Source organism: Mus caroli, unplaced genomic scaffold (genome assembly GCF_978045245.1).
Source record: "Mus caroli unplaced genomic scaffold, Mus_caroli_1 scaffold_7, whole genome shotgun sequence".
NCBI classification, from domain to species: domain Eukaryota; kingdom Metazoa; phylum Chordata; class Mammalia; order Rodentia; family Muridae; genus Mus; species Mus caroli.
Genome location: NW_028227262.1, coordinates 93,774,101 through 93,799,913, shown reverse-complemented (window position 1 = coordinate 93,799,913; position 25,813 = coordinate 93,774,101). Strand labels below are relative to the sequence as shown.

Below are 25,813 nucleotides of genomic sequence, written 5' to 3'. Positions count from 1 at the left end.
TAGAATTGCAGCATTGAAGGATACACACATTTTATATTTTCATAGATGCTGCTAATCTTCCTTTCAAATTGCTTGCTCTCTGGCTTCTGAGACCGCAGTATACCCCACCCTTGTCTCTGGCCGTTGTGATTCATCTTCACTTTCCAGTCTGGGAGGCAGGAAGGTGAATCTGATTCTTGCTCTGATTTGCACTTCCCTGATTATTCGGGAGATGGAGCATATTTTCGTGGTTATTAGCCGTTGTTAGGTGACTGTTCATTGCATAAGCTTGGTAAAGGTATTGACAAGAAGAGAAGGGTAGTGTGTCTCTGTGCAGATTGTTCCACAAAGTTCCAGCACTGAGCTAGTTTGTGGGTACTGATGGGGTACAGTTTAGGGGGTTAGCTATAATGTATGGAATGATACAGAGGTCCCAGAAAGAGAGACTAGGTTGGGCCTTGCACCCTGGGCATTTCCTTCACTACCCTAGAACCTAGTGGTTGTGAATAGAGAGGATTGCCTCTCTCTTTGGATTCAGTTTGTTTCACTTATTTAGTGCTGCCTACCAAGGCATCCAAGACATAGCTGCAAACACAACAATAGCTACCTATTCATCAGTGTGTCTGCAGTCTGGGGAGGGATCAGTGGGGATAGTATAACTGTCAATGGATGACTCTAAGAGTTGTCTTTCGTGGCTGAGACATTCAAGAAAGAGTGTTATTTCACATGTTTGGAGCATGGACTGGGATGGCTGGGCCAGTTGAGGCCTGGGTGGGAACCTCTCTAGTACCTTCTCCACATAACTCAGCTTAGGCTTCCTCAGAGCATGGAAGTCTCAGGAAAGTGGCCCTTCATACGTAGCAGCTAGATCCTTAAGACACCAAGTAGAAGTGTATTAGGTCTTCTTAATGTTCAAGCTTGGCAGTCCCAGAAATCCTGACAGCCTCACTTCACTGGTTGAGTCAGTCTCAGGACCAGTAGAGGGAAAAGTGGATTCCATTTCTTGGGAAAATGTTTGGGAGGCACTTTTGCAAGAAGCCCATGAGGGCTGGAGCCGCAGTCTGCATACAGTGGAAATCCCTCCACAACCAACGGAGCAAAAGGAGAAGAGTGTATTATAGGTTACATGGGTGTCTTAGAGAACCATAGGCCAGGAAACGCAGTCATAGAAAGGTCTGGAATAGGAAGATTCATCAGTAACCCAGTTTGCATCTCGCTAGGGCCCTCTTGGTCTTCCTTCTCCTCTCCCTGCTTGACAGCAAAAGCACTTGGGAGAGCAAAATCTTGAACTCCATTCTGGGAAGTGGAGGGAGGGGGAGCAGAGATAGAGACACAGAGACAGAGACAAAAACAGACAGAGACAGAAAGACGGAGAGACATACAGACACAGGCAGAAAGACAGAGAGACAGAATGTGTGTGTGTGTGTGTGTGTGTGTGTGTGAGAGAGAGAGAGAGAGAGAGAGAGAGAGAGAGAGAGAGAGAGAGAGAGAGAGACCTGGTTTCCAGAACACCCTAAAGACCCAGAACGCTCTCCATAAACCCCACCTATCTTAGCGGTTCCACTGTCCTCCGGTGGCATAGTTTGCTGGTTTGCTTTTCCAAGAATTCAGTGAGCTTGTCCCACCTTAGTTCTCAAACTCCCAACCACTGCAAGTTTTTCTCAATCTAAATTCAAACCCTAGGTGAGCCCAGGCCTGGACCAGTTGTTCTCCTAGTGAAGAAAAAGAGGCTCACAGATGTTGAAGGTGTTGCCCAGAGCCCTGCACAGCCAAGGAAGAGAGCCCCATCTTGAGCTTCCATGCATATCAGACTCCAGAGCCAACTTTCTCTCTAGGCTTCCGTAGAGCAGAGTCAGGCTCTGCCTTTCTGCCCCAGCTGCTGTCCAGTGCTGATCTACAGAGGCCTTGTCCTGACAAATAGCTTCTTCCACCCCCTGCTGGAAGAAGCGTTATCTTTTCACCTGCAGAGCTGTGGTGCGTCTGGGAAGATGATTCAACCTCAGTCAAGGGCCTCCATGATGCCTGTTGACGTTGTATCTTGTGGCTGAGCTCTAGTTGCAGCATATGGTGGGAAACTGGAGGTTTTGAGGTCTGAGATGGAACCAGGCAGGAAGGGTACTTGCTTCCGTGCCCCCAAGGTATGGAATACATGCCTTGTTGTGGCTCTAATGAGTCCAGTTACACTTGGCAGGGCTAGGCTGCATGACTGAGATGGCTATACTCTGGGCTGCCTTCCCATGGGACTCCTGTACAGGTCCCAGACCTTTTCTCTTCTAAAGGGCTTTGAGTGATATCACCTACAGCCACGAATGTCCTCTTCACTCAGTTATACCTAAGAATATCCTCACTCCACAGGGCTTATGTTTCCATGACACCATTTTGGAGAGCAGGCCTGTGAACAGGTTCTACTTTTGGTTGGATGCCTTTCTCCTCCCAACTGTCATCTTTGGAATTTTGGAGCCAGGCAGCATGGTCCGGCAGATCACAGGATGCAACATTTATTCACCGGTGAATCTTTGTGGGAGGCCTGCTCTGCTCAGATGCTGTCATAGTACACAGACCAGAAGCTCTGAAACTCACTGATGTCCTAGGCTTTGCTGTGGGAGGCAGGCAATAAGCAAGATGAGTAAGTCAAGAGCACAGTGAGTCATTAAAGGCAGGTGCTGTTGGGTGAAAGGATTCAGGGAAGCGAGCTTAGAGTATGAGGGTGTTGTGTTAAAATATCCTGACAAAAAGCAACTTTGGAGAGAAGGGGTTTATTTTATTTTATAATTTCATGCCATCATTATGGGGAGCTTGAAGCAGCTAATCACATCATCTCTATAGACAACAGCAGTGCGAAATGAGCTCATACATGCTCACTTGTCTGCTTGTTTGTGCTCAGGTCAGTTTCTCTATTCTACTACAGTTCAGGACCCCTTTCCTAGGAAATGGCGCTGCCCATAATGGGCTGGGTCTTCCTACATCAATTAACTTAATCAAGACTATACCCCACAGACATGCCCTCATGTAAATTCAATGTAGACCTTATTAAGACTATTTTCTCAGGTGATAACAGATGGCATTAGTTTGACCATTAAAGCTAACTATTACATATAGGATGGTTCAATTTCAGAGGTGGAAGAAGGCCTTTCCTTGAAGGAGACATTTGAGCAAAGATTTACAAATCTTTGTGATAAAGTAAAATGAGGTGTGAAAATGAGATTCTCTGGAGAGAAGCCTGCCAGAGTGTAGGTTCCAAGGACCTGGATCAAAACTATATATAGTATGGTAAGGAAGAGAGGGAGGGGGAGGGGGAAGAGAGGAGGAGGAGGAGGAGGAAGAGAGAAGAGATGAGAAGGAAGAAGATGGGGCAATAAAGAAATGAGGCCTTAAGGGTCACTGTAAGAGCACTTGCTTTTAAACTGAGATGTGGCAACTTAAGAGGAGGAAGTTATTATTGTTATATTACTATCATTAACAAAGGAAACAACCATGTGTAGGACGCAACCATGAAATGAAGTTATTACTAGTAACTTTAATTCTTTCTGATAACTAGGCACTGTGTTAAGCACTTGTAATCCTATAGCCACCTCTTGAGTTGGTACATTTTTCTCATGAGGAAATTCAGACTCAGGGTGGTTTATTGACTTTTACAATGTCACACAGCTATAAAGTAATTGCAGTGATTTGAATGACAAATGTCCTTCTGTAGACTCAGGTATTTGAATACTTGGTCCTCAGTTGGTAGTTCAGTGACCTTACAAATCCTGTAGGAGACAGAGGCTTACTAGAGGAAGTGCATCACTGAGGGGTGTGTGTTAAGGATTCATAGCCTCACCCCACTTCTCTCTCTGTGATCTCTCTGACTGAAGGCTGCCTTCATCCTCCTGCCACTACGAGCTCTTCCCTGCCTTGCTGGACTCTGTTTCTCTGGAGCAGTAAGCAGAAATAAATCCTTTCTTCACAAAGTTTCCTTCGGCCATGATATTTCATCACAGCAACAGAAACGTGATGAATAGTCATGGAATCGGAATTTGCATTGGAGTTCAGGCAGACTGAATCCTAAGGTTTTACTCTAGTCCACCTCTTACACTATCTTGAATTAATGAATATATATTCTCAGTGTTCTCATTCAGTCAAAGATATGCCAGTGCAGATATGGCCTAGCTCCATGCAGAAGATGAGTGCTGTATATCTACTCATTTATCCATACTACCCATTTATCCACCTATCCTTCCACTTTTCGGTTAACTATCCAACCACACATCCATCCATCTTCCTTTTACCCTTCTACTAACCTTTCATATACCTAGCCAGCCAACTACCAACACATCCCTCTATACATGGACCTAAATATCCCTATCCATCTACCCACCTACCCCTCCATCCATTTATCAATACATCCCCCACGCATCTCCCTACGCACCCACCTACCAAGACACCCACTCTTCATTCCCTTCTTCGTATCTCTCAACAACCCCATTCATGAGCCTGTATACTCAACTATGCCGAGTAAAAGACCCAGCTGATTCTGGCACTACTTAACATTTCTTTCACATGGCAACAGAAGCCAGAGAGCAGCCTCTGATTCCAGAGCTCTGCTATGTCCAGTCCTGCAATTTCTCTGGGCCTCAGTGTCTGTGCTGTCACTTAGCTTGGTAGCTGGCAGTCCTATCTGAAGTTCCTGGCTGTGGGGCATGCTCATGGGGCAGGTGAGCTGCATAGTCTTGCTGCTTATAGTTGGGATCTGGGGAAAGGTCTAACTTCCTGGAAGCTTAGAAAGGAGGTGGCCATTTGTAGTGGTGAATTGTTAATCTGTTCTGAGCTCCCAGTGAGTGATCACACTTCTTGCCACCTGAGTCCTCAAGATTCCCAAATGAACACACACACACACACACACACACACACACACACACAGAGAAAACCTTTATATTCTGATATGCCTTGACTAGCTCAATGACTGGGCACTTGTAAACCTCCCTGAGGCTAGCACACACCCCCCTCTGGTATTCCTGAGTTAATGTTCTCTAAATCTATATTTTCTTTGCTGCCCTGTTTCCTTCTGGCCATCCTTCCTATGGGGCCCACATTCCCTTTGCACCCACATTGCTGGATGATTTCTCTCCTGCAGCTCCTAAATCTGCTCTCTCTGCTTCCACATCACGGTGACTGTTCTTTCTCTCCTCTGCATTTCTTGCCCAGGAATCCTAAAAGTCCTGCCTCTTTTACCCTGCCCAGTCATTGGCCATTGGCTCTTTATTGCTTAATCAAAAACCAACTGGGGACATGGACCCCCAGCACCTGGACATGCAGATTCCCGTGTGGTTTTGGGAGCTGAATTAAGACAAAGCATCAGGATCAATCCCCAACAGCCATTTGTGTTCAGTGAAGAGCTCTTGTCCTGCCCTTTGTGTGAGGAACCATACTCCTCTTTCTTGCTGCCTTGTTTGTGTGACTCTGGATGGGGACTGAGGCCAGCACATAAAAACCACCACTTTTCCCCTCCTGGAGGAAGTGAGCCCAGCCCCGGGGCCCATGTGAGTGCTGCTCACCTATGCCTGAAAGGGGCATAATTTATTCCTGAGCCCTCAACTCAGGCCAGGCAAGCCCAAGGAAGCTGGCTCTGGGGCAGGAGATGTCTGTCATGTTCCTTTGGGTTCTACTCAGTCTTGACACTGTCCTCTGCCCTTCCCTGATGCTCTACATCAGAGTCTGTGTCCTGGGTGGTAGACTGAGGAAGACGTCAGACAAAAGGAGAAGAGCAAGAGGATGGCACCAAGGGTTATCCAGGCTCCAAGGGTTTACATTGGAATGTCTAAGCCGGGCGTGGTGGCGCACGCCTTTAATCCCAGCTCTCGGGAGGCAGAGGCAGGTGGATTTCTGAGTTTGAGGCCAGCCTGGTCTACAAAGTGAGTTCCAGGACAGCTAAGGCTACACAGAGAAACCCTGCCTCGAAAAACCAAAAAAAAAAAAAAAAAAAAAAAGGAATGTCTAAGGCTCTTCCATTTTTGTTTGTTTTACTGCAGTGCTGGGGGTTGAACCTAGGGTCTTACAACACGCAAGGCAAGTGCTCCTCTGCTGAATGACATCCCAACCTCTCGTCTACATTTTGAATTTTGTTACATATGCACATGCAGCCTATTTAAATTTAATATCATTTTAAAATGATTTCAAATTGTAGAAAAGGTGCCTCTCACGCAGGTTAATCAATCATTAGCATTTTTCCACATTTAACGTATCAATCATTCTCTCTGTGTATCTCACACTCATATACATCTTTATGCCGTATATTTTTATACCTTGGATACTTCAGGGTTTAAAATAGCTTCTAACAGCTGTTGCTATGTAGCTCAAGTTGTCCTTGAACTTTTATGCTCCTGCCTCTGCCTGCGGAGGGCTGGGATTGCAAGGCCTGTGCTAACAGGCTTGGCAAGGCTGTTTGTGGCAGTGAGTGAAGCCATTAACTACAACTGCAACACTAACGTTATCATTGGCTCATCTGTGTGTCCTGTATCCATCAGTTGTCCCAAGAGTGCACTTTGTCTCTTGTCTGTGGTCAGACGTTTAGTTGCCATGTCATTTTAATGAAGGCTGTTGTCACTTGGCATTCTCTACTCTGCCGTGACCAATGCTTTCACTCGGCTGAAAGTCGAGAAACTGGAGAAACTCCCACCATTTGGAGCAGTCTGGTACTTCCTTGTGACTAGACTGAGCAAGAATATTATAAGGCTGAGCAGGGTAGTGGTGGCACATGCCTTTAATCCCAGCACTTGGGAGGCAGAGGCAGGCAGATCTCTGAGTTTAAAGCCAGCCTAGTCTACAGAGCAAGTTCTAAGATGGCCAAGGCTACACAGAGAAACTCTGTCTCAAACAACCTCTGCCTCAGAAGAAAGACTATTATAAGGCCAGTATACTCTTGAGGTCAAGGACTTCAGGAAATTGAAGAGGTTCACACAAGAGGACTTGGGTTTGCTGGCCAGTGTTGGACCTACTGCATACTCACATCTTCATTCATCTATCCAGGATACGCTTTTGGCTGGAGGTGGATTCAGTGGCCAAACACCTGCCTAGCATGGAAGATACCCTACATTCAATCCGAATCCTGCTAAAAAAAAAAAGCGTGGTGGTGCATGCCTTTAATCCCAGCACTGGAAAGGCAGAGGCAGGCGGATTTCTGAGTTCGAGGCCAGCCTGGTCTACAAAGTGAGTTCCAGGACAGCCAGGGCTACACAGAGAAACCCTGTCTCCAGAAACAAACAAACAAACAAAAAAGTATTTGTTGGACATTGGCTATGAATCACACAGTGTTGGTAATCCCTGGAACATGTCCATGAGATGTGAGGATATCAGACACCCCACCCCTCTTTCCCTAGACTCTGAGAGGATGGCATTATTTGTCAATGGGATCTTTGTGATGTGAGGCATAGATATTCTTGCATTATTAGGGTGCATCATGTAAGAGACAGAATATAAGACAGAGACACGGCAGGGGTGGGACATGTAGGGAGGGCAGGGAAAGTCATGTAGAGGTGAGGAGATGACTGAACTAATGACCCTGCAAGCTGGTAGGAGGTGGGCATTGTGCCTTCTTACAATAGGTTGAAAGTGATTATTGCCAGCTGAAATCACTTAAATGTCGATCTTCAGAAATGGTCACGTGCCTGGCTTTCCCATGTGCATAAACCCCACGATCCTTCAGGGGCGATTAGCTTCATATACCAATGCCGAAAGAGCCTTCATTACCAGAACCTGAGAAGCGTGGCTGCCATAAACCCCAATGACAGACTCTGACATGAACCTTACCCTCCATCGGCTTCTACAGTTCCCACCATGTCTCAGAAAGTTCTCTGGGATTCATGATCCAAGAACAGATAGCAATCCTTTCTGCTCTTCTTTCCCAAAAAGGTATCCTGCCCCTTTTCTAGTCCTCCTCAGTGATGTGTATCCGCCATCATATTTTAGAGTCCACTCATAGGGTGAGGAGCCCCATGCGTGTGTCAGATTTATTAAACTGCCTGCTGTTTCATGGTTGCTACGCCTTTATACTCATTTGGATCCTAGATTCAGCCAAAGAGCCTACATAAGCAGTAAGGTGACAAGAGTCAGGAGCCAAGGCCCTGCAGATACCTTGACTCTGTTAAGCAATCCAGCTTGGTTTGTTCCTGGAGCCTCCAGCTACTACACACAGACACTCAGCTCCCCACCGATGACTGGAACAGGGCCCTCCCACATCGCCTGTGTAGTCTTCATCAAACCTCTGAATTCCTCCAGTGTTTCCTTACTTTCCATGCAGTCAAGGTAACTGGTATCTTGCCTAACTCAAGGGAGTTAACAGACAAAATGAAGTGCTTGGTACTTAGTATGGCATTTCATGATTGACATCTGTGATCGATACAGCCTACTCTTGTCAGCTAATGAGACTCTGATAATCTTTCCCCAGACAGGAAGCTGGGGTTTATTCTATCTGATCAAGGCTCAAGATCTCTTGGGGGCATGCAGCATGGGAGTCTAGAAAATTCTATCTCTGCAAGCACATAAGAAGGGGATAGACAAATATATATATTCCTCTGTAGCATCTGGTCTCAGAAGGCCTAAACCAATACCAGTCTATGTTGTCATGCTGACCTGGGGATCCTAGTGGTCCTGTTTGCCTGGGCACTCGTCACTATAAATCTAGGGTAAGAGGTTAAAAGATGCTTTGGGCTCCTGGGTTGGGAGGTTGAAGAAACCCTGGAGCCTTTGTGTTAGCTGTATCCTTGCCCTGGGATCACACACATACACACTTTTGACTCCATATTTTTATACCTCTGCCAGAACACTATGGGGCACATGGTTGTTGGCAAGGTGTGACCTGTGGCTCCACAGCAGGCTAATCTGTCCCTAGTAGCCAACAAGCAGGCAGGTGAGATCAGGGTGCAGCACCCATGATCTTTGAGGCCCCAATTTATCTCCTGGTTCCTTTTACACATAAGGTAGTGGTGGTGGTGCCCTGTTCATGTGCGGTCCCAGAGAAGAAGGGACACATCATCCAAGGCCTCTCACAGGCCTTACCAAAAGGATCTTCCCAAAAGGCTTCCTAAGAAAAATATTAACAAAGGACAATAAATGTGAGTCTTCGATTACAGTTTCCCCGCTGCCCGGATGCAGGGCTCAGCTGGAATCTGTGGATATTTTTAGGTTGTATAATGTAGCTCTACCTTTAATTTGCATAGCCATTTTTTACTCCTATTGAAGCCCTGTCATTTCAACCCGCTGAATGCCAGTACATTTTGCTGCAGTGCAAACCTGCCAAAATCATCTTCCAGTTTTGTAAATGGTAAACTGAGGCTCTGAGAGGTAAATCAGCAGGTCAGGAAAGCTGGAAAGACAGAGGAGTCTCAGTAGGCCACTACTCTCCCTGCAGCTCATCTCAGCTGTGGGCAATGGCTGGGGCCTAATTCTTGGCTAATCTCTTCTGCCTCCACTGCCTGGGTGAGCTGAAGCAGCTCTGAGGAGCAGGGAGTGGAGCCAGGGCCTGCCCCAGTGCAAGGAGGATGTCCAGGGCAGGGCTATGCTGCATTAGCATAACCATAGCATTCAGTTTTCTGGCAGCTCCCTGGCCTGTAGCTTGAGTCATGTAAATTGTTAGATTTGGTTTTAATTTATTTGCTGATGAATATCCCTCTCCAGAGGCCGGGAGGTGGGACAGCAAATCTCTTTTTAATTATTTGGGGGTATTATTTCTAAAGCCCTTTGAGCCAGGCTGGGACAAGAGGAAGCTTCTGCCTCTCTAGCGAGTGCCTAGGTTCCTCTGCCATCATTGCCCAATACATCACCCAAGGGCCAGGCTGAGCCCAGTAGTTCTCTCCCACTCCTCCCCTCCTCTGTTGCTCCTGCTTCTCTTGCCTCAGATAAAAGAGATGATGGGCCCCTCTGCCTGCAGGCTTGGGTTGGATGGGAGTAGGGGGTAAAGACCTGATGGTCAGTTGCCCTGTACCCCTGGGGATGCAGCTTTCTAGTCACCTGCATCAACTTGATGTCATGACCATGTCATCCCTCAGCTGAAGTGTCTTCAGTGGCTCCCAACTTTCCCAGATGATGGGCCTTGCAGCGATATACAGAGCTGTGCATGAACACATCCTACGTCCCCCCAACCCCTGCCCCCTTCATTCTCCTCCCAGGCATTAATCTGCCAGATGCTATTTCAGTGACCTCAGGGCTCTGGCACTGGCCATTCCCCCAAAGATACTTCACTGGACACTTTCTTCTTCTTCTTCTTCTTCTTCTTCTTCTTCTTCTTCTTCTTCTTCTTCTTCTTCTTCTTCTTCTTCTCCTTCTCCTTCTCCTTCTCCTCCTCCTCCTCCACCTCCTCCTCCTCCTCCTCCTCCTCCTCCTCCTCCTCCTCCTTCTCCTCCTTCTCCTTCTCCTTCTCCTTCTCCTCCTCCTCCTCCTCCACCTCCTCCTCCTCCTCCTCCCCCTCCCCCTCCTCCTCCTTCTCCTTTTAAAATATTACCTCCCATTTTAAAAGATTCATTTATTTATTATATGTAAGTACACTGTAGCTGTCTTCAGACACTCCAGAAGAGGGAATCAGATCTCCTTATGGATGGTTGTGAGTCACCATGTGGTTGCTAGGATTTGAACTCAGGACCTTCAGAAGAGCAGTTGGGTGTTCTTACCCACTGAGCCATCTCACCAGCCCCTCAATGGACACTTCTTGCACTTCTTTTCCCCTCTCCTTCTTCAAAGGTCACTTCATAGAGACACTCTTCAGCCATACTGGGCACTCCTCACACCTGCTTCCCTCTAGTCCTGTGCATTATTTTATGGAAGGACAGCTGCCTGCTGAGAGAGTCCGCTTCCTTCCTATTCCAGGTCTAGACAGTCCACGGCCGCCAGTTGACTAACACAGGGTTGTAGAAGCCTTGAGATATGTCCTTTGCTGTGATGGGGTTCTTGTGACATGGAGTAAATTGGTATTCTAATTATGATGAATGAGATCATGCTTTGACAGCACCAACTCCATCTTGAACTTCTAACAAAAGCTCTAACGGAGCCAAATGGGTGGCTAATCGTCACCCTGACAACTGGCTGACAGCCACATTGGCAACTGTGCATCCATATGTAAATGACACTGTCTGTACCTGGGCCTTTCCCCTGAAATGGACATCCAAGAGCTCAGATAATACTTTCTATGGCTATAAATACAAACACCGTCAGACTGAGTGCCTGACCTGAGACCCTGCCCCAGTGAACTTCTCCATCTCTATCCTTGGCACTATGGCGACCCTCCTACCCATAGGAATCACCTTGAAGGGTGGTCTCTTGAGCCACTTTGGCAGTTTCTTTTGTGGGCACAAGCTATTATTTTCCTTGCTAGTGTTCTGTTCTCAGGTGACTTTTTACCACCTGGTTTGTCTGGTATTTTCATCTATTCCTCCTGTTATATGTTTTTGCTTCTTCCGGTTTTGTGTGCAGTGTAATAAGCCAGTTCACTTAGAAACAGTCTGCCTGGGCTGGCTCTCATCCAATTAAAGGGCAAAAGGAGCTGTGTCTCTTGGAGAAGGTGATACTGTTACTAGATTGGGGAGCAGGCCAGGGTAGTTGGTGTAGTGTGACAGAAGATTTCAAGGCAGAATATGTCTATAGAATGCCCAGAGCTCCCACTACCAGGCTGAATAAAGATGGTTCCTCCCACTCCCTTGCCTGTTCTAGGGCAAATCCTCAAAACCTCATCTCTGTTCTGCTTCTAGGAACTGACAAACCCACAGGACTTGTAACTGCAACAGCAGCTTGTCCTACACCCCTCAACCTACTCTTTGTCGTCGCATTGTGTCCTACTTAAGACCCACCAAGTATTCCTGTGGTTTTGTTTCTTCTAACAGAGAGATTTCACCTGGTTTGTCCCCGGTGTTCAATGCCTGCAAACAATAGGTCTTCTATAGATACCGTGTTTTGTGACTCACCACTTACTATTTATGCAGCAAGTATTGCTGTACCTTGAGGTTTGTGGGAAGCTCTGGCTGCGCTCCAGTATGAGCAGGAGAGAGACAGGAAAGAAGGCTGGTGGGGACCAGCATTGGAAGAGGAAACAGGAGGATGCTTGGCTGAAGCAGCTAAGAGGACAGGGGTCTAGGGTGGGTGGTACGCTGAACGTTCCTGAAGCTGTGGTCCCACCCCCCCCCCAGGGGGTAGTCATGAGTAGATGGCTCATGTGCTCTGTGCCCCAGACAGAGAGGCCAGCAAGGTGGATCCCAGGGGATGCACAATCTTCATCAACAGCACAGACTGACAAGGACCCAGGCTCTGTCTCATGGATACTAGCATGGAGTATCAAGTCTGCATCTTTGTGGTGAACAGGGAAGAGCTCCCCTGGGGACGGGGTGTATATAGGAAAGACTTCTTCCAGGAAATGTGTGTCCTCACACAGAGCCCTTCATGAGGCAGGTGGCTTCATCCCTGGGGCCATCAGATCCATTTTGTGGCACGTTCTTCTTGCTATAAAAGCACAGGACAGTTTTCAGAAAGGTCATCACCACGATGCTGGTGGTGACGGCAATTAGAGTTCTCCAAAGCAAGAGGGCGTTTTCCTAGAAGGGAGGGAAGACAGATTCCTACTCCAGAGCTCTGACAGGCCCAGGAATGAAGCCACCTGCCCCACCGACAGGACCGTGGGCCGGGTCCCACACTTCCGGGAAGAAGCTTGTACCGCCGTATTATCCACCCCAGCCCCAGAGGAGCTCTCCCCTGCTCATCAGGAGAGATGCAAACTCCAGGCTTCAGGCCTCCATGAGACAGAGCCAGGGTCCCTGCCAGTCTGTCCTTCTGTTGATGAAGATTATATAGCCCCTGGGATCTACCTTGTTGGCCTCTCTGCCCTGGGCACAGAACACATGGGGCACCTAATCTCATCACCTATCCATTCCCTTGGCAGCCAGACACAGATAGGATGGAAACCCAGGCTACCCCTTACTTACGTTCTCTGAGCTCCAGTTTATGCATCTGCAAAATGGAGGGTGTGGTTGGTGATCTTGGTTGTCAATTTTACTACATCTGGGATCAACTAAAACCCAAGCATCTGGGCATGCCTGTGAGGTGTTTTCCTTATTGGATCATTTAAAGTGGGAAGACCTGTCCTAAATCTGGGCCACGCCTTCTGGTGGGAGCACAATATGAGAGATGGAAGCTTTTGCTTTTTTGCCTGATTGCTTTCACAGTTACTGGAAAGTTTATCTAGCCTTCTGCTAAGTTTGTTTTTTTTTTTTTAATTAAAAATTTTTTTTTTTTACTACTATTAGAAGCTTCATCTTTGGGATTCCAATGTAGACTGAAGACTAGCAGAAATATCTAGCCTCATGAACAGTAACAACAACTGAATTTATAGCCTTTCCACTGGGAGACAGAAATCACTGGACAAGCTGAGGGTGGACTTTGGGGTTTCAAAAGCCCATGGCATGTTTCTTTCTCTGCCGGCTGCCTTTGGATTGGATGTAAAGCTCTCAGTATCATGTATGCTGTCATGTTCCCCGCTGTGATGGTCATGGACTACCCTCTGAAACTGTAAGCAAGCCCCTAATTAAATGCTTTCTTTTGTAAGTGTGGCCTTGGTCCTGGTGTCTCTTTATAACAATAGAACAGTGACTAAGACATATTTAATCATTCTGTCAGTTCTTTTCTTCTAGAGAACCCTGACTAATATGCAGGTTATTTTAGTTACTATGCAGTTTTTTACTGCACACCTAGTATGTGTCAGGCCCCGTGTTTGGCTCTCGGAGCACGACCTCACACAGTGACTCTCTATGCACTCATGGAGGGCTCGCACAAGCCTTCTAAGCACTAATCCCTGCCCTATGCTTGCTATCTGAAGGGCATGGCCTTGGGGAGAAGTGGTCCCCACAGGGGGATCTTGGTAGCTTCTCTTTTGCAAACCTCTCTCTTGAAACAGGGAAGCTATCAACAAGAGAAGAATGGATACAGAGAATGTGGTATGGTTGTTTGTAGGAAAACAGTGCAACTGGACATAATAATATTAAGTAAATTATAGTACTCTCAGAAAGACAAAACATCGTATGTTTTTGCTCATAAGCTATGCTGGTTGGTTTTTGTTAGCTTGAAACAAACTAGAGTTACCTAGGAAAGGAAACCTCATTTGAGGAGTAGCCTCCAATCAGATTAGCCCGTGAGTGTATCTGCTGAACACTGTCTTGTTTGTTGACTGATGTCAGAGGGCAGCCCAGCATGGGCGGTATCACCCCCTAGGCAGGTTGACCTAGGCTGTTTAAGAGAGGAAGATGAATGTGAGTTTGGAAGCAGCTTTCCTCCAGGTTCCTGCCTCTGCTCTAGTCCGAGTCCCTGTTCTGACTTCGCTCAGTGACTGACTGTGATCAGGATGTGCAAGCCAAAGGAAACCTTTCTTCCCCAAGTTGTTTTTGGTCAAAATGTTTGTCATAGCAACAGAAGCATAACTGAAACCTATGAGGTGTCTAGATTTTATATTGGGATGTTGAATTATGTATGAAGATAGAAATGAAACTGTTTAGGAGAACAAAGGGAACTAATGAGAGGGAAGACAAAGAAGGGGGGATATGCTCAGTGTATAATGTGCCTTGTGTGACAGTGCCTCACATGCACTTACCAAGTAAAATGCACAGAGAATCTATACAGTGAAAGAAAACAGACAGGTTTAGAGTTGAGTAAAGAGGCAGAGACCCCGCTCCAAAAGGAGCCAGGAGACGCAAAATGACAGCACAGCTTGGAGGATGAAGTCCTGCCTCTTCCTACAGTTTGCTTCTGACAAACCCCAGCTTTTCTAGCTGCCTGAATATTTTCTTTCCTTGGTAGAGCTTGGGAAACTGAGGCCAACAAGCATCCAGGTCTACCTTACCACCGTGCTAGTCCTCTAGGAAGTGCGTTCTCTGCCCTTGCTGCTTGACTGATCTGTGGTTTTAAAGGCAAGCCATGACTTCTGAAATCAAAAAAGACACAGGAGTTCTCAGGGTGAGGCTGAACGCAGCAGAGTCGACGGCTCACATCCCTCTCTGATTGCAAAGTTCTTAACAAACGAAAAGGTACAACCTTCTTTCCAACACACAGGGGAAGTCAGTTTCCAGACTAACAACAATGCGTAAAATGCAGTTCTCACTTAATTACAGGAGGGGCTTGCTCTGTTTGCAGCACTGTGGCCGAGGCAGTCTCAGTAGGTTGATTATGGTAGCATGCATGAATCATCATAAGGTTTTCCAGGTAGTGTTCACCCTAGGAGGTCCCCACCGGTCCTGGCCACTGCACCTACCTACCTACCCATGCTTGGGCCTCTGCTACCTCAAAGTACCTCTTTTTCCCACTAGGGTGCCCTGCAGAAAGACACCTTATCTTCCTTGACTTCTGGCTCTCACCTACCCATTCTCTAAGAGGCACGAGAGTCCTACCCAGTGGGCTATTCTCTACTCCATCCAACCCTGATTCCCTAGTCCCTCTGTATTGTGCCCTGTCTCAGCTGACAGTCCCGGAAACTAGCATGTCAGTACACAGCTGTCCTACCCATCCCTCCTGCCTTTGACCACAGGCCCTTGACAGGGCTGCCTGCCCCTTTCCCAGCCTTCAATACCTCACTTAGCTAGTGGCACTTGATCCCCACCGGCCAATAGGATTCTCCCAGACTCTTGCAATAGGTGAATTTCTTTTCTTTTTTTGTCAGGGGCAGCCCACCACCACACCAATACAGCCTTGTTCCCAACATGGGGATACTGGACTTTAGACCTCAGAGAGGCTTTGGACCAGTACTGGCCTGCAGGAGCTTATCTTCATGTAGGCAAGAAGTGGCTCATCTTCTGGACACATACCTCATGGTAATAGGGGGATCTCCTTAGGGCACAACCTTCCCCAGTCTCCCTAGGCATCCCTGCTACTGAAAGTCTCATTTGGTTCTCACCACCCTGCCTGGAAATGATTCTTGAGCTCTGGACCCTGTGCCCCTCAGAAACCCGGTGCTGGTTTTGCTCAGGGAGTGGCTAGTGGTGACTTCTCACTGCCGGCAGGTGGTCTGACCTTTACAGCCACCTAGGGAAGGGTTCTGGGTACATCTTGTGGCAAATGTGCTTTGAGCCCCGGGGAGCCTGCATCTCTCCACTGAGTCAGAGCTCAGTGCCTGTCCTTTGTGTTTGTCAACAAATGCTAGAGTCACCAGAGAAAAAGAACCCACCATTAAAAAATGTCCCCATCAGACTGACCTACAGGTAAACCTATGTTGCATTTCCTTGAGTAATGATTGACATGGGAGGGTCCAGCCCACTGTGGGTGGTCCCATCTCTGGGCAGATGGTCCTAAGTGGTACAAGAAAGCAGGCGAAGCAAGCCATGGGAGACAAGCCAGTAAGCTGCATTCCTCCATGGTTTCTGTTTCAGTGCTTCCTGGTTCCTGCTTTGAGTTCTTGCACTGACTTCCTTTCATGGTAGACTCTAAACTTTTTTTGCTGATCTGTTCTACAAAGGTTATGGGTTATATCTGGAGAATTACGTGGCATCTGTACTTTCTAAAACTTACCAGGAATCCTGGTTAGCAAATCTGTTAGTTGGACTCTCAGACTGGGCTGCCTGCATTGCCCTTAGTGATTCCTGCACGCTCCATCTCCCCTTCTCTTGCCTGCAGGCAGAAGGGAAAGGAGCGTCCTACATGCTGTATGCGCTCTCAAAGAACCCTGTGCCTACTGGAAGGCGTCAGTGGCCGGTGCAGACTCTGAACTGGGATAGCTGGCCCAAACCATCCTGCTTGGTGCTGCCCACCTCAAGAGACTCCACCCACTAGCCATCGTGTATCCCCAACCCTACTGGACTTGCGCCAACTCAAGCCTCAGCTTCCACTCCTGCCATCCCGAGGCCCCGTTGATGCAGTCTGGGACCACACAGATAGGGAGCAGGTCCTGACTTCAGAGAGTCCTTGCCTGTTGAAGGTTGCTTTTCTCTTTTGTTGTTTGTTTGTGTTTGCCTGAGAGGGCAGGAAATAGATACTTCAGGATGTCAAAAAGTTGAGCAAACCAGCCTCTTCTCAGTACGCCTGAGTTCTGCTGATGCTCTGCCCTACACTGCCCTCTCGTGGCCATATGGAATCATTGCAACCTCACATTGCTGTAGCTCCAAAGCAAGGACCAGGGACCAAACTTGGTTTGTCCTTGTCACAGGAAGGAGGACTCCCTTGATGGGGAGAGGATTCCCTTGCTGTTGCTCTCTAACCCAAGCCTCATGATCACCTCTCACACAATGAACACATTTAGGGAACACTTGGTTTTAGCAGCAGTGGGGGCTGCCCTTTTCCAGGTCTTGGCTGCTGGCCTGGTCCTTCTCATTACTTACCGTTTCTGTTCAGTGCCCAGAAGTGGAGCACTGGTTAGAGAAGGGAAGAGGAGTTCCATGTAGTGAGGTAATTCAGGTAGGTGTCTGTCCCTGTTAGTTTTTTTGTTTTGTTTTGTTTTGTTTTTGTCAACCTGACACAAGCTAGAGTCATTTGAGAAGATGCCTTCACCAGACTGGCCTATGGGTGAGTCTAAAGGGCTTTCTTGACTGATAATTTATGTGGGTGGCACCGCTCCTGGGAAGATGGAACCAGATGATGTAAGAAAGCAGGCAGAGCAAGCCAGTAAGTAAGGTTCCTCCACGGTTTCTGCTCCATTTCCTGTTTCCAGGCTTCTGCCCTATTAACTACAACAGAAATTGGAACTAGGGTGGGGGCATTGTAACAAACCTGACCGTGTGCTTTAGGGAGAATTGTGCTTTCATTTGAACTTCGGGCTGGGCAAGCCATGGAGTGCTCAGAACTCAGTGGGCTGTTCTCTAGGCTTGTGGAGGCTACAAATGCGGAGAGCAGTGCAGATGGTGGAGGCCTGGCTAGTGATGTTTAGAGAGAAGCAAAGAGCTATCAGAGCCATTGAGTGATATTTTGCATTCAGATCTGTGGCTCTAGTCAGCTAGAGCTGAAGAATCAGCTGTGGTGAACGTTAGCTTACAGGTGGTTCCACCAGGCTCTTCTCAGGGACCTAGCAACGGCTTACACCTGCTGCTAGTGCCAGCTGTGCCACTTATAAAAGGACTGCCCGCTACCCAAGCCCCACCTCCTGTTCTCAGGGGAGTTCTTTCTCCCCCTTTCTGTCCTTGGAGCCCCTTCCTCTCCCTCTTTACCCCATCTCTCTCTGCCCTCATGGCTCTCTTGCTGCTCCACTTCTTCCCCAGCTCCTCACCCCTCTCCGTCCCCCCAAGCCTCCTTTTATACCAGATTTGTTGCAGAGTTTTCACATGGAGTCCTGATCACTCAGCGGTCCTGAGCATTAATTACTCAGGGATACACCTTGGCATGGGATTGTCAGGTACCCCCTCCGCCCTTTGTACCTCATAACAGTTAACAGCAGACCAGAATGACCAGGGCAAACCTTTGCTTTGCTGGAGACACAATCGATGCTGGTTAAGAAGTTAGCAGCAAGTAAGAAGAGACCAGCATCACTGAGATAAAATCCTGTAGGAATATTTCCCTAGGGTCAGCACAAAGAAGCTGTGGTCCAGAGGAAGTTGAGGCTGTGTCTCATACTAGTAGTTGAACTTGGTAAGGTGTAGAAGCCTCTCAGGTGGTACTGGTTTTAAAAGTATGAAGGGGTCATGGAGCGAAGCTGAGGTTTGACACCATGAAAGGCCAGTAGAGGTCACTGGTGAGTGTGCAGACTGTTGATGTAGAAGCCACAGAACCCAAAGGTGTCATGGAGAGAAGTTGGGGCTTGGCACCATGTGGCAGGGTCAGAGTCCCCAAAGAGCCCAAGAGAGGCTATTACTGAAGGTACAACCATGTGCAGTGGAGAACCCAATATGCTAGTGTAAGGGTCCATGATTCACCAAAGAATGACATCCCGGATTCAAATAGCATGTAAGTGCAGAGTGTTTATTCTGCACAAGCCCAGCACGCTGGGGGCTCCCATTACCAGAATAGAGAGACAGCCAAGTGAGCTTCCAGGCTTGATTTAAAGCACAGTAGGGAATTCCGGGCTAGGTGAGCTCTATGTTAATCTGTTGGGACCATGTCTATGGACATTCCGTTACCAGGGAGTGGGGGCTGGAAACTTACTGGGGAAGCCTGGGAACTGTTACTGAGAAAGTCTGGAAACTGCTGCTGACCCATTGTCCTTGCCTCAGATCAAGTCAAGGGACCTGGGCTTACCTGAAATTGCCCAGTTCTTGGAAACAGAGATTTAGGCCTAGTCTCCTTAGCTGCCCATTCGAAGCCTGCCATGGAATCAGCCTAGCCTTCACTAGTACTATGGGGTGACCACCAAGGTCAAGAGCAGCTGTGTACTGGAGCCAGCTGGGGGTTAAGAGACAACCTGCATGTGCTGTGGGTGACAGGGTACTGTTCTTCTATTGTGGGGCTTTCAAGGACCTTAAGAGAGGGAGAAATCTACATAGTTTAAAGTGATTGGCATTTTGCTGGGGCAGCCTCTCAGCTAGTGTCTAGCATCTGACATAACCCAAATAGTGTCTCTGCCATTCTGTCTCTCCATGTGTTTCTTCTTCCTTTTTTTTTTTTCAGATTTATTTATTATTATATCTAAGTACACTGTCACTGTCTTCAGACATACCAGAAGAGGGCATCAGAAGATCCCATTACATATGGTTGTGAGCCCCCATGTGGGATTTGCTGGGATTTGAACTCTTAACCACTGAGCCATCTCTCCAGTCTTCCACGTGGTTCTTATTGCGGGCCTCCAGCTCCATCCCATCTCCTTTCCATGGCATAGTGTTCTGCTTCTCTCTGCCTCTCCCAAGTTTCTGCCTGCCCTTTCTTTCTGCCCCAGCTTTTGTTATGTAAAAAGCCACATTCCTTACTTAACTAGTGGGCTAGGGAGTCACCTGCCCCATGGAAGCTTGTACAGGTGACAGTCACATATCCTGCTAACTGGACATTGCTGGCTTTAAATAACCATTGAAAACACAAGCAAACACTTTTCCTTAGCCAGAAAATACCATACTTCTGGGTCACCTGAACATTCCTCCACTCCTCCCACAGAAGGGTCAGGGAACCCGGAAGCTCTCCACCCCAGCTAGCACATTGCACACATTGGCATCCCTGTTCTGAACCAGGGCATGGTGACCAGACTGACTGTGGTTGGCACCTGCAAGTCTGCTGAAGCTGCTGAGACAAGAGACCCTCAAGAGCTGCCTCTGGCCACTGTGAGGGAAGCTGGTAGGCATGGCTAGCTTCCTCGGTAGGTAATACCACCTGCGGGGCCCCAACATTAGCCCCAGCTCCAGCTGCCTCAGAGGGAAGGGCTTTGCACTATACAGAGCACCAGCCTTTCTCCCAGCGTCTGTCCTGTGACAGCATTTGTGTTCACAGCACCTGCTCTTAGATAAATGTTTGTCAGCCAAACACTTGTCTTTTGTTGGGAGAAGACATCCCAAGACAGAATCCAGATAGGCCACTTTATTTTAAAATGAACTTTCAGCATGGTACAACAAGAGCAAAGGGGATGGATGTTGGTGCTGAAAATAGAGAACCTTGGGGTTTTCCCTTGTGACTGTGAACAGGTATTAGATAGAAGCAACATGGTCAGTGTTAGAAAGCTGTGGAGCAAGGCTTTACAAATGATTGCTATAACTTTCCCAGGGAAGGCGATTTGCTGCCAGTGGCCTCAGGCACTGGGACCCTTCCGGGCCACCACAAAGCATAAACCATCGTGGGAACAGTAAGCCTCCGAGTAGCTGAGGGAGACGCAGTTGCACTTCAGCACCTGACAACCAGCATCTTGAATAGCCTTCTCCACCATCTCCTTCTCTAGGTAGACCCCAGAGAACTTCTTGGGGCCCACCATATAGTGCTGGAAGCGCAGAGTAACCAGGGTCACCAGGTGCCCTCCTGGTTTCAGCAGGCCAGCCAGTCTGCGCAAGGCTGCCCGGTAGGTATCTACATCAGAGCAGGCACACTCCATAGCCAGAAAGGTCAGCACGCAGTCAGCCAGAGGCACCTGAGCTGACCCCATTGGGGGTGTCTTGGTCACATCACACTTCAGGACACGAGTGACTGTCTTCCTGAGCTTGGCCTCCTTCTCCTGCCACCTGCTTCTGTGAGAGGGTCAGAAAGATGCTGTTATGATCACAATCGAGAGCATGACCACAATGAGCCAATGTAATAAGCGATAAAGTTTGCAGTCATGGAAAACCGCTTTTGTGGTACTTACGACTTTCTCTGGCCCCACAACCATCCTGCTATTTAATTGTCAACATGCCATGCAGCTGGAAATCAAGATACAAAGATGCTCACAGCCACCAGGGATGGAGGACTTGGCGTTTGATTTTGCCCTCCTCTTTCACACCTCCCCTTCCTTCTTAAAATCATTTGGTCTTTTTGGTGAGTTTCATTATTACTGTTTTTGTTTATGTGTATGTGCATGTGTGTGTGGAAATGTGCATGCAAATGTGTGTGTGTAGGCCAGAGTACAACCTCAGGTGTCATTCCTCTGGAGTTGACTCCTTTGTCTTCTTTTATTGACACAGTGGCTGAGGTGACCCACAGGGTTGCTACAGACTCCAGCATCTCCCAAGCTCCTAGGTGAGATTTCTCTGGTGATTGTCACGCTAGGGTAGCTCTTCCACCTGCTGCCCTGACTGGGTTTGACAGTCTTCTCAGCTTGGTGTACTGAATAGTTCTTTTAAAGATGCAGGTCCTGAACTAATGAGATGACTCAGTGGGTAAAGGAGTTTGCTCCCAAGCAAGCCTCATAAGTGGAGTTCGATCCCAAGGACCGACATGTTGAGAAGAGAGAACCAGTTCCCACAGGTTAACCTCTGACCTCCACACATCCATTGTGGAATGCATGCCAACACACACACACACACACACAGACACACACACACAGACACACACACACAGACACACACACACAGACACACACACACACAGATACAGATACACACACACACACACACACATATATATACATTAACATACAAATGTATACTCTCACAAAGACATATACACATTCACACACACATACTCATGCTCCATGCATAATGCAAACACAAATACACATAGGCACATTCACACACACATGCACACAAGCTGTATCATTATGTCACTATTAACATAGCCTTGTGTGCCAGTGTGTGGCCTTGGTGGCCTTCCCTGATGCATGTCCTCTTCATACATGGATCTGCAGCCCTTGCTGTGCGGCTCCTGTCACTTGCATGGTTTTCCTGAGACACATGCCTGTTCCCTCAACTACAAGAGAGGTCACCTCTAGCCCAGACCCTTGCCCTCTTGTCCCTGCCGAAGCCTCTCCTCCCACTTCCCACCTCCCACTACCTCTCTCTGTCTAGCATGATGGTAGCTGTCTTCCTGTGTAACAGGAGCTCCCTGGGGCTCCCTCCGCTTGGCTGTGTGTGTGCTTGATTCATGGCACCCAGATGGGACTATCTTCAAGGCCCCTATAGTTAGCGTCCCTCAAACCATGACCACCGTAGACTGTTCTGAACTGTAACAGAGTCAGTTCTCTGTTCCAATATTTCAGAACAGAAATATTAACCTGTTTCTACTCTGCTCTAAGGATGGCTAGAGGACCCTCTCTAAGCCAGGGCCTCAGTTTCCCCATCTGTAGGACAAGGTCAGAATTACTGACCCTTGTAGCTCCAATTGGGGCATATACCCTCTGTGAACCCAAGTGACGCAGGACCTGCAGAAGGTCACTGCTATTGGTCTCTGTGCTTTGCCACAATGCTGAGGGGACACATGTAGGGTACACCCCATGGCCTGGCTTTCCACAAGTGTGTCCCCCAACATCAAAGGAGACACTGAACCAGTTTCCAGAGCAGAGTAGGGGTGGTATGAGCTGGACAGTCAGCAGGACTTCCTGGAGGAGGTGACATAGAAGCTGGTGCCGCGCCTGGGTTGAGCAGATACAGAGAAAGGGAGAGTAGGGCCAGATGGTTTGGGGCAGCATTAGGGCTGGGGGAGGGACTGACCCAGAGGGAATGTTATAGGTTCACGAGGTTAAGGAAGGCCAGGAAGAGAGTGAGGTGGGTGGTGAGTTCCTGAGCTGTCTGAGCCCCAAAGGGGCCTTATCTGAGAAGGATGAGGTGGGTGGACAAAATGGGACCACTTGCAGGTACCTGTCTCCCTCCAGCTCACATGCATATTGCACTATGGAGGACCAGTCGTAGGCTCCTGGCTCTTTCTTCAGCCACTTCTGCAGCTCCTGCAGGTTCTGCGGGGTGTAGTCAGTGACAATGATCTCCCGGAAGACCTCGCATGCTGAAAGCAGCTGGTAGATGGTAGGGCCAGAGCCAATGTCGATCAGGACGTCGCCCCCTACCCCTCCTGGGGAAATAGCATGGCAGGTCTCTGCACCCTGACCTCACATCCTGCTGAGTGACTCCAAACCACCTTAGGATGCGCCAGCTGGGAAGGGGAGCAACCCCTTGCCTCTGGGCTGTATGTTGACAGGAGTGGGGAGCAATGCCGGGGGTGGGGAACACCTGACATTCTTAACTGCCTCCCCATGACCCAGGATACTAGTGGAGGCCTGGGAGGTATGTCTGGTCTTCCAGATAAATTCAGGATTACTCTCTCTCTCTCTCTAATCAGTTGGCACAGGCTAACTTCAAAGAACATTGGATTTAGAAAATTGAGGGAATTGGTAGAGTGGCAGGGTCTGGGATAAAGGCTGAGAAGGACACCAGCTAGTTCTTAAGAGCCCTTCTGATTTGCTAGGAAAGGCAGCCACACAGAAGAAAGTGTGGCAGAGAGCGAATAGTAACACCAGCAAGAATAAAGCATAAGGCTTCAAGTGACCCAGCACTAATGGGGAGAGTGTGTTCTGTGTGACCCTGGAGGTCAGTCACTCAGTGTACCTCTCAGCCCCACCCCGGGTATGCCCTCTCAGCCTGCCCTCTCCCTTCTGTAGTCTCCTTTTATACCTACCATGCCTCTGCCAAGGACTGAAGCCTGTTCTCTACCCCAGCTTTCTCCAGGAGCACCGGGCTTTCTTTCCTCTGTATTCTGAGGTTGTTCCTTGCTACCCGTTCCTTGGCACTGAATGTCTGGTTAAGAAGGCTTTTGGGGGGGGTACACTGAGTGACCTCCAGGGTCACACAGAACACACTCTCCCCATTAGTGCTGGGTCACTTCAAGTCTTATGCTTTGTTCTTGCTGGTGTTACTATTCGCTCTCTGACTTTGACTGGCCACCCCTGTCCCTCCCCAGCCTTAGTCTGCCCTTAGACGTTGGGGGCAAATCATGGAAACTTGTATGCATGTTTACAGGGAAGAATTTTCATCAGGATTTTTTCAGAGAGACTCAAGGTTCCAGAAAGGCTGCAGAGCTTTCTGGAAGGCCTCTGGCAAGAGGGGAGGGAAAAGCAGCCTTGGTGCCCAGTCCTATGTCACTTCTCTCAGCCTGGGCCTAGGAGCTCCACAAATCTGGGTATACCCCTCAAAGTTTACGAGTGTAGCTACTGAAGCTGATCATGGGTGCAAGCCAAGTTCTTTGCTCCTGAGGCATGGCTCTTCTGGATCTGCACACATTGCCATCTAGGGGCCCTGTGGGCCTTCAGACCAGTCACCTCTGTAGCATCTGTATGTACAGAATAAGCTCGCCCTGTTGGCACGGCTCCAGCCCCTCCCCAGGGAGACCTCGGTCACTCACCTGTAGAGAAGGTCTGGTAGAGGTTCTGCAGGCTAAACTTTAAGATTTCCTGCTCTGCCACGGGGCCAGAGTGGAAGTTGTAGTAGGTGGTCAGATAGTCTTTGGGTGTGAACTCTTTTTCATAGTCCTCACCTCCTATGTATACCTTGCCCTCCATTCTAGCCAGCCCACACAGCTGTCTGGACTCCTTTGCCCCTACTGAGTGCTCACTCCTTCCCACCATGCCTTTTATAATCTCTTTATGAGACCTCCCTTCTCAGGGAGGAGCTAGGGTCCCTGCAGATGGTTTCAGAGTGCAGGTGTCAGATTCCTGGCTGGATTTGATTTTTGTGATGAAGCAAGAGAATGCTAGAGGGCCTCCAGTCCTGTCCTGGGTCACTGGGCCCTGAAGCTCTCATCCCTGGTCCTCTAGGGTGGCATGTGGACAACTGGGATCAGGAGAGAGAGAGAGAGAGAGAGAGAGAGAGAGAGAGAGAGAGAGAGAGAGAGAGAGAGAGAGAGAGACAGAGACAGAGAGAGAGACAGAGAGAGAGACAGAGAGAGAGACAGAGAGAGAGACAGAGAGAGAGACAGAGAGAGAGAGAGAGAGAATTACACAGGGACAGAGGTACATAGGCAGACAAAGAGAAAGAGGCAGAGACCAAAGAGATGAGGGTCTCCTTAGGGGTGCTTCACTCATGGGGTTGAGAGTAGAGGGTGGAGACACAGGGCCAGGCTCCCAGCCAACACATTCATGGCCCCTGGGCTTCATCTTTGATAAGGCAAATATAACAAGAACCAGAACAGAAGTGCTCCTCAGGCTGGGGAAGTAGGAGGATCAGAGATCTTCAAATCTCTCTGCTATTCTACACTCAGTGAACTTGACTTTGCAAACAGCTTATCTTTAACTGAGTTAATGATTCCCTGGCTGTTTAAGTCTTGTTTTCTCATTTGGCTTAATGTTTCCTTCCTTCCTTCCTTCCTTCCTTCCTTCCTTCCTTCCTTCCTTCTGTCCTTCCTTCCTTCCTTCCTTCCTTCCTTCCTTCCTTCCTTCCTTCCTTCCTTCCTTCCTTTCTTTCTTTCTTTCTTTTTCTTTCTTTCTTTTTTTTCTTTTTCTTATGCTCGGGAGTAAACTGACAGCACCTCCCCAAATCACTAGGCCTGTGTGTTAGCCAAGCCCTGTATTTGGACAAACAATTGAAAACGTGTCACAACACTGCAC

The 25,813-nt window shown here is 48.3% G+C and overlaps 1 protein-coding gene across 1 annotated transcript; it reads right to left on the bottom strand.

The window, feature by feature from the left end:
* Positions 1-20,382: 20,382 nt before the first annotated feature.
* Inmt (indolethylamine N-methyltransferase) lies at positions 20,383-24,837 on the bottom strand. The gene is made up of 3 exons (XM_021165534.3): positions 24,613-24,837; positions 23,079-23,286; positions 20,383-21,035 (listed from the first exon to the last, which is right to left on the bottom strand). The coding sequence occupies exons 1-3, from the start codon at positions 24,833-24,835 to the stop codon at positions 20,606-20,608; spliced, it is 861 nt and encodes a 286-aa protein (XP_021021193.2). The 5' UTR covers positions 24,836-24,837; the 3' UTR covers positions 20,383-20,605.
* Between the last annotated feature and the right edge of the window lie 976 nt (positions 24,838-25,813).

Excerpts from the sequence above, each read along its gene's own strand:
- Inmt (XM_021165534.3), bottom strand. The coding sequence starts at position 24,835 with ATGGTGGGAAGGAGTGAGCACTCAGTAGGGGCAAAGGAGTCCAGACAG. Across the intron at positions 23,287-24,612 it reads CTACCAGACCTTCTCTACAG|GAGGGGTAGGGGGCGACGTC; the intron begins GTGAGTGACCGA and ends CTATTTCCCCAG. Across the intron at positions 21,036-23,078 it reads TGTGAGCTGGAGGGAGACAG|AAGCAGGTGGCAGGAGAAGG; the intron begins GTACCTGCAAGT and ends ACCCTCTCACAG.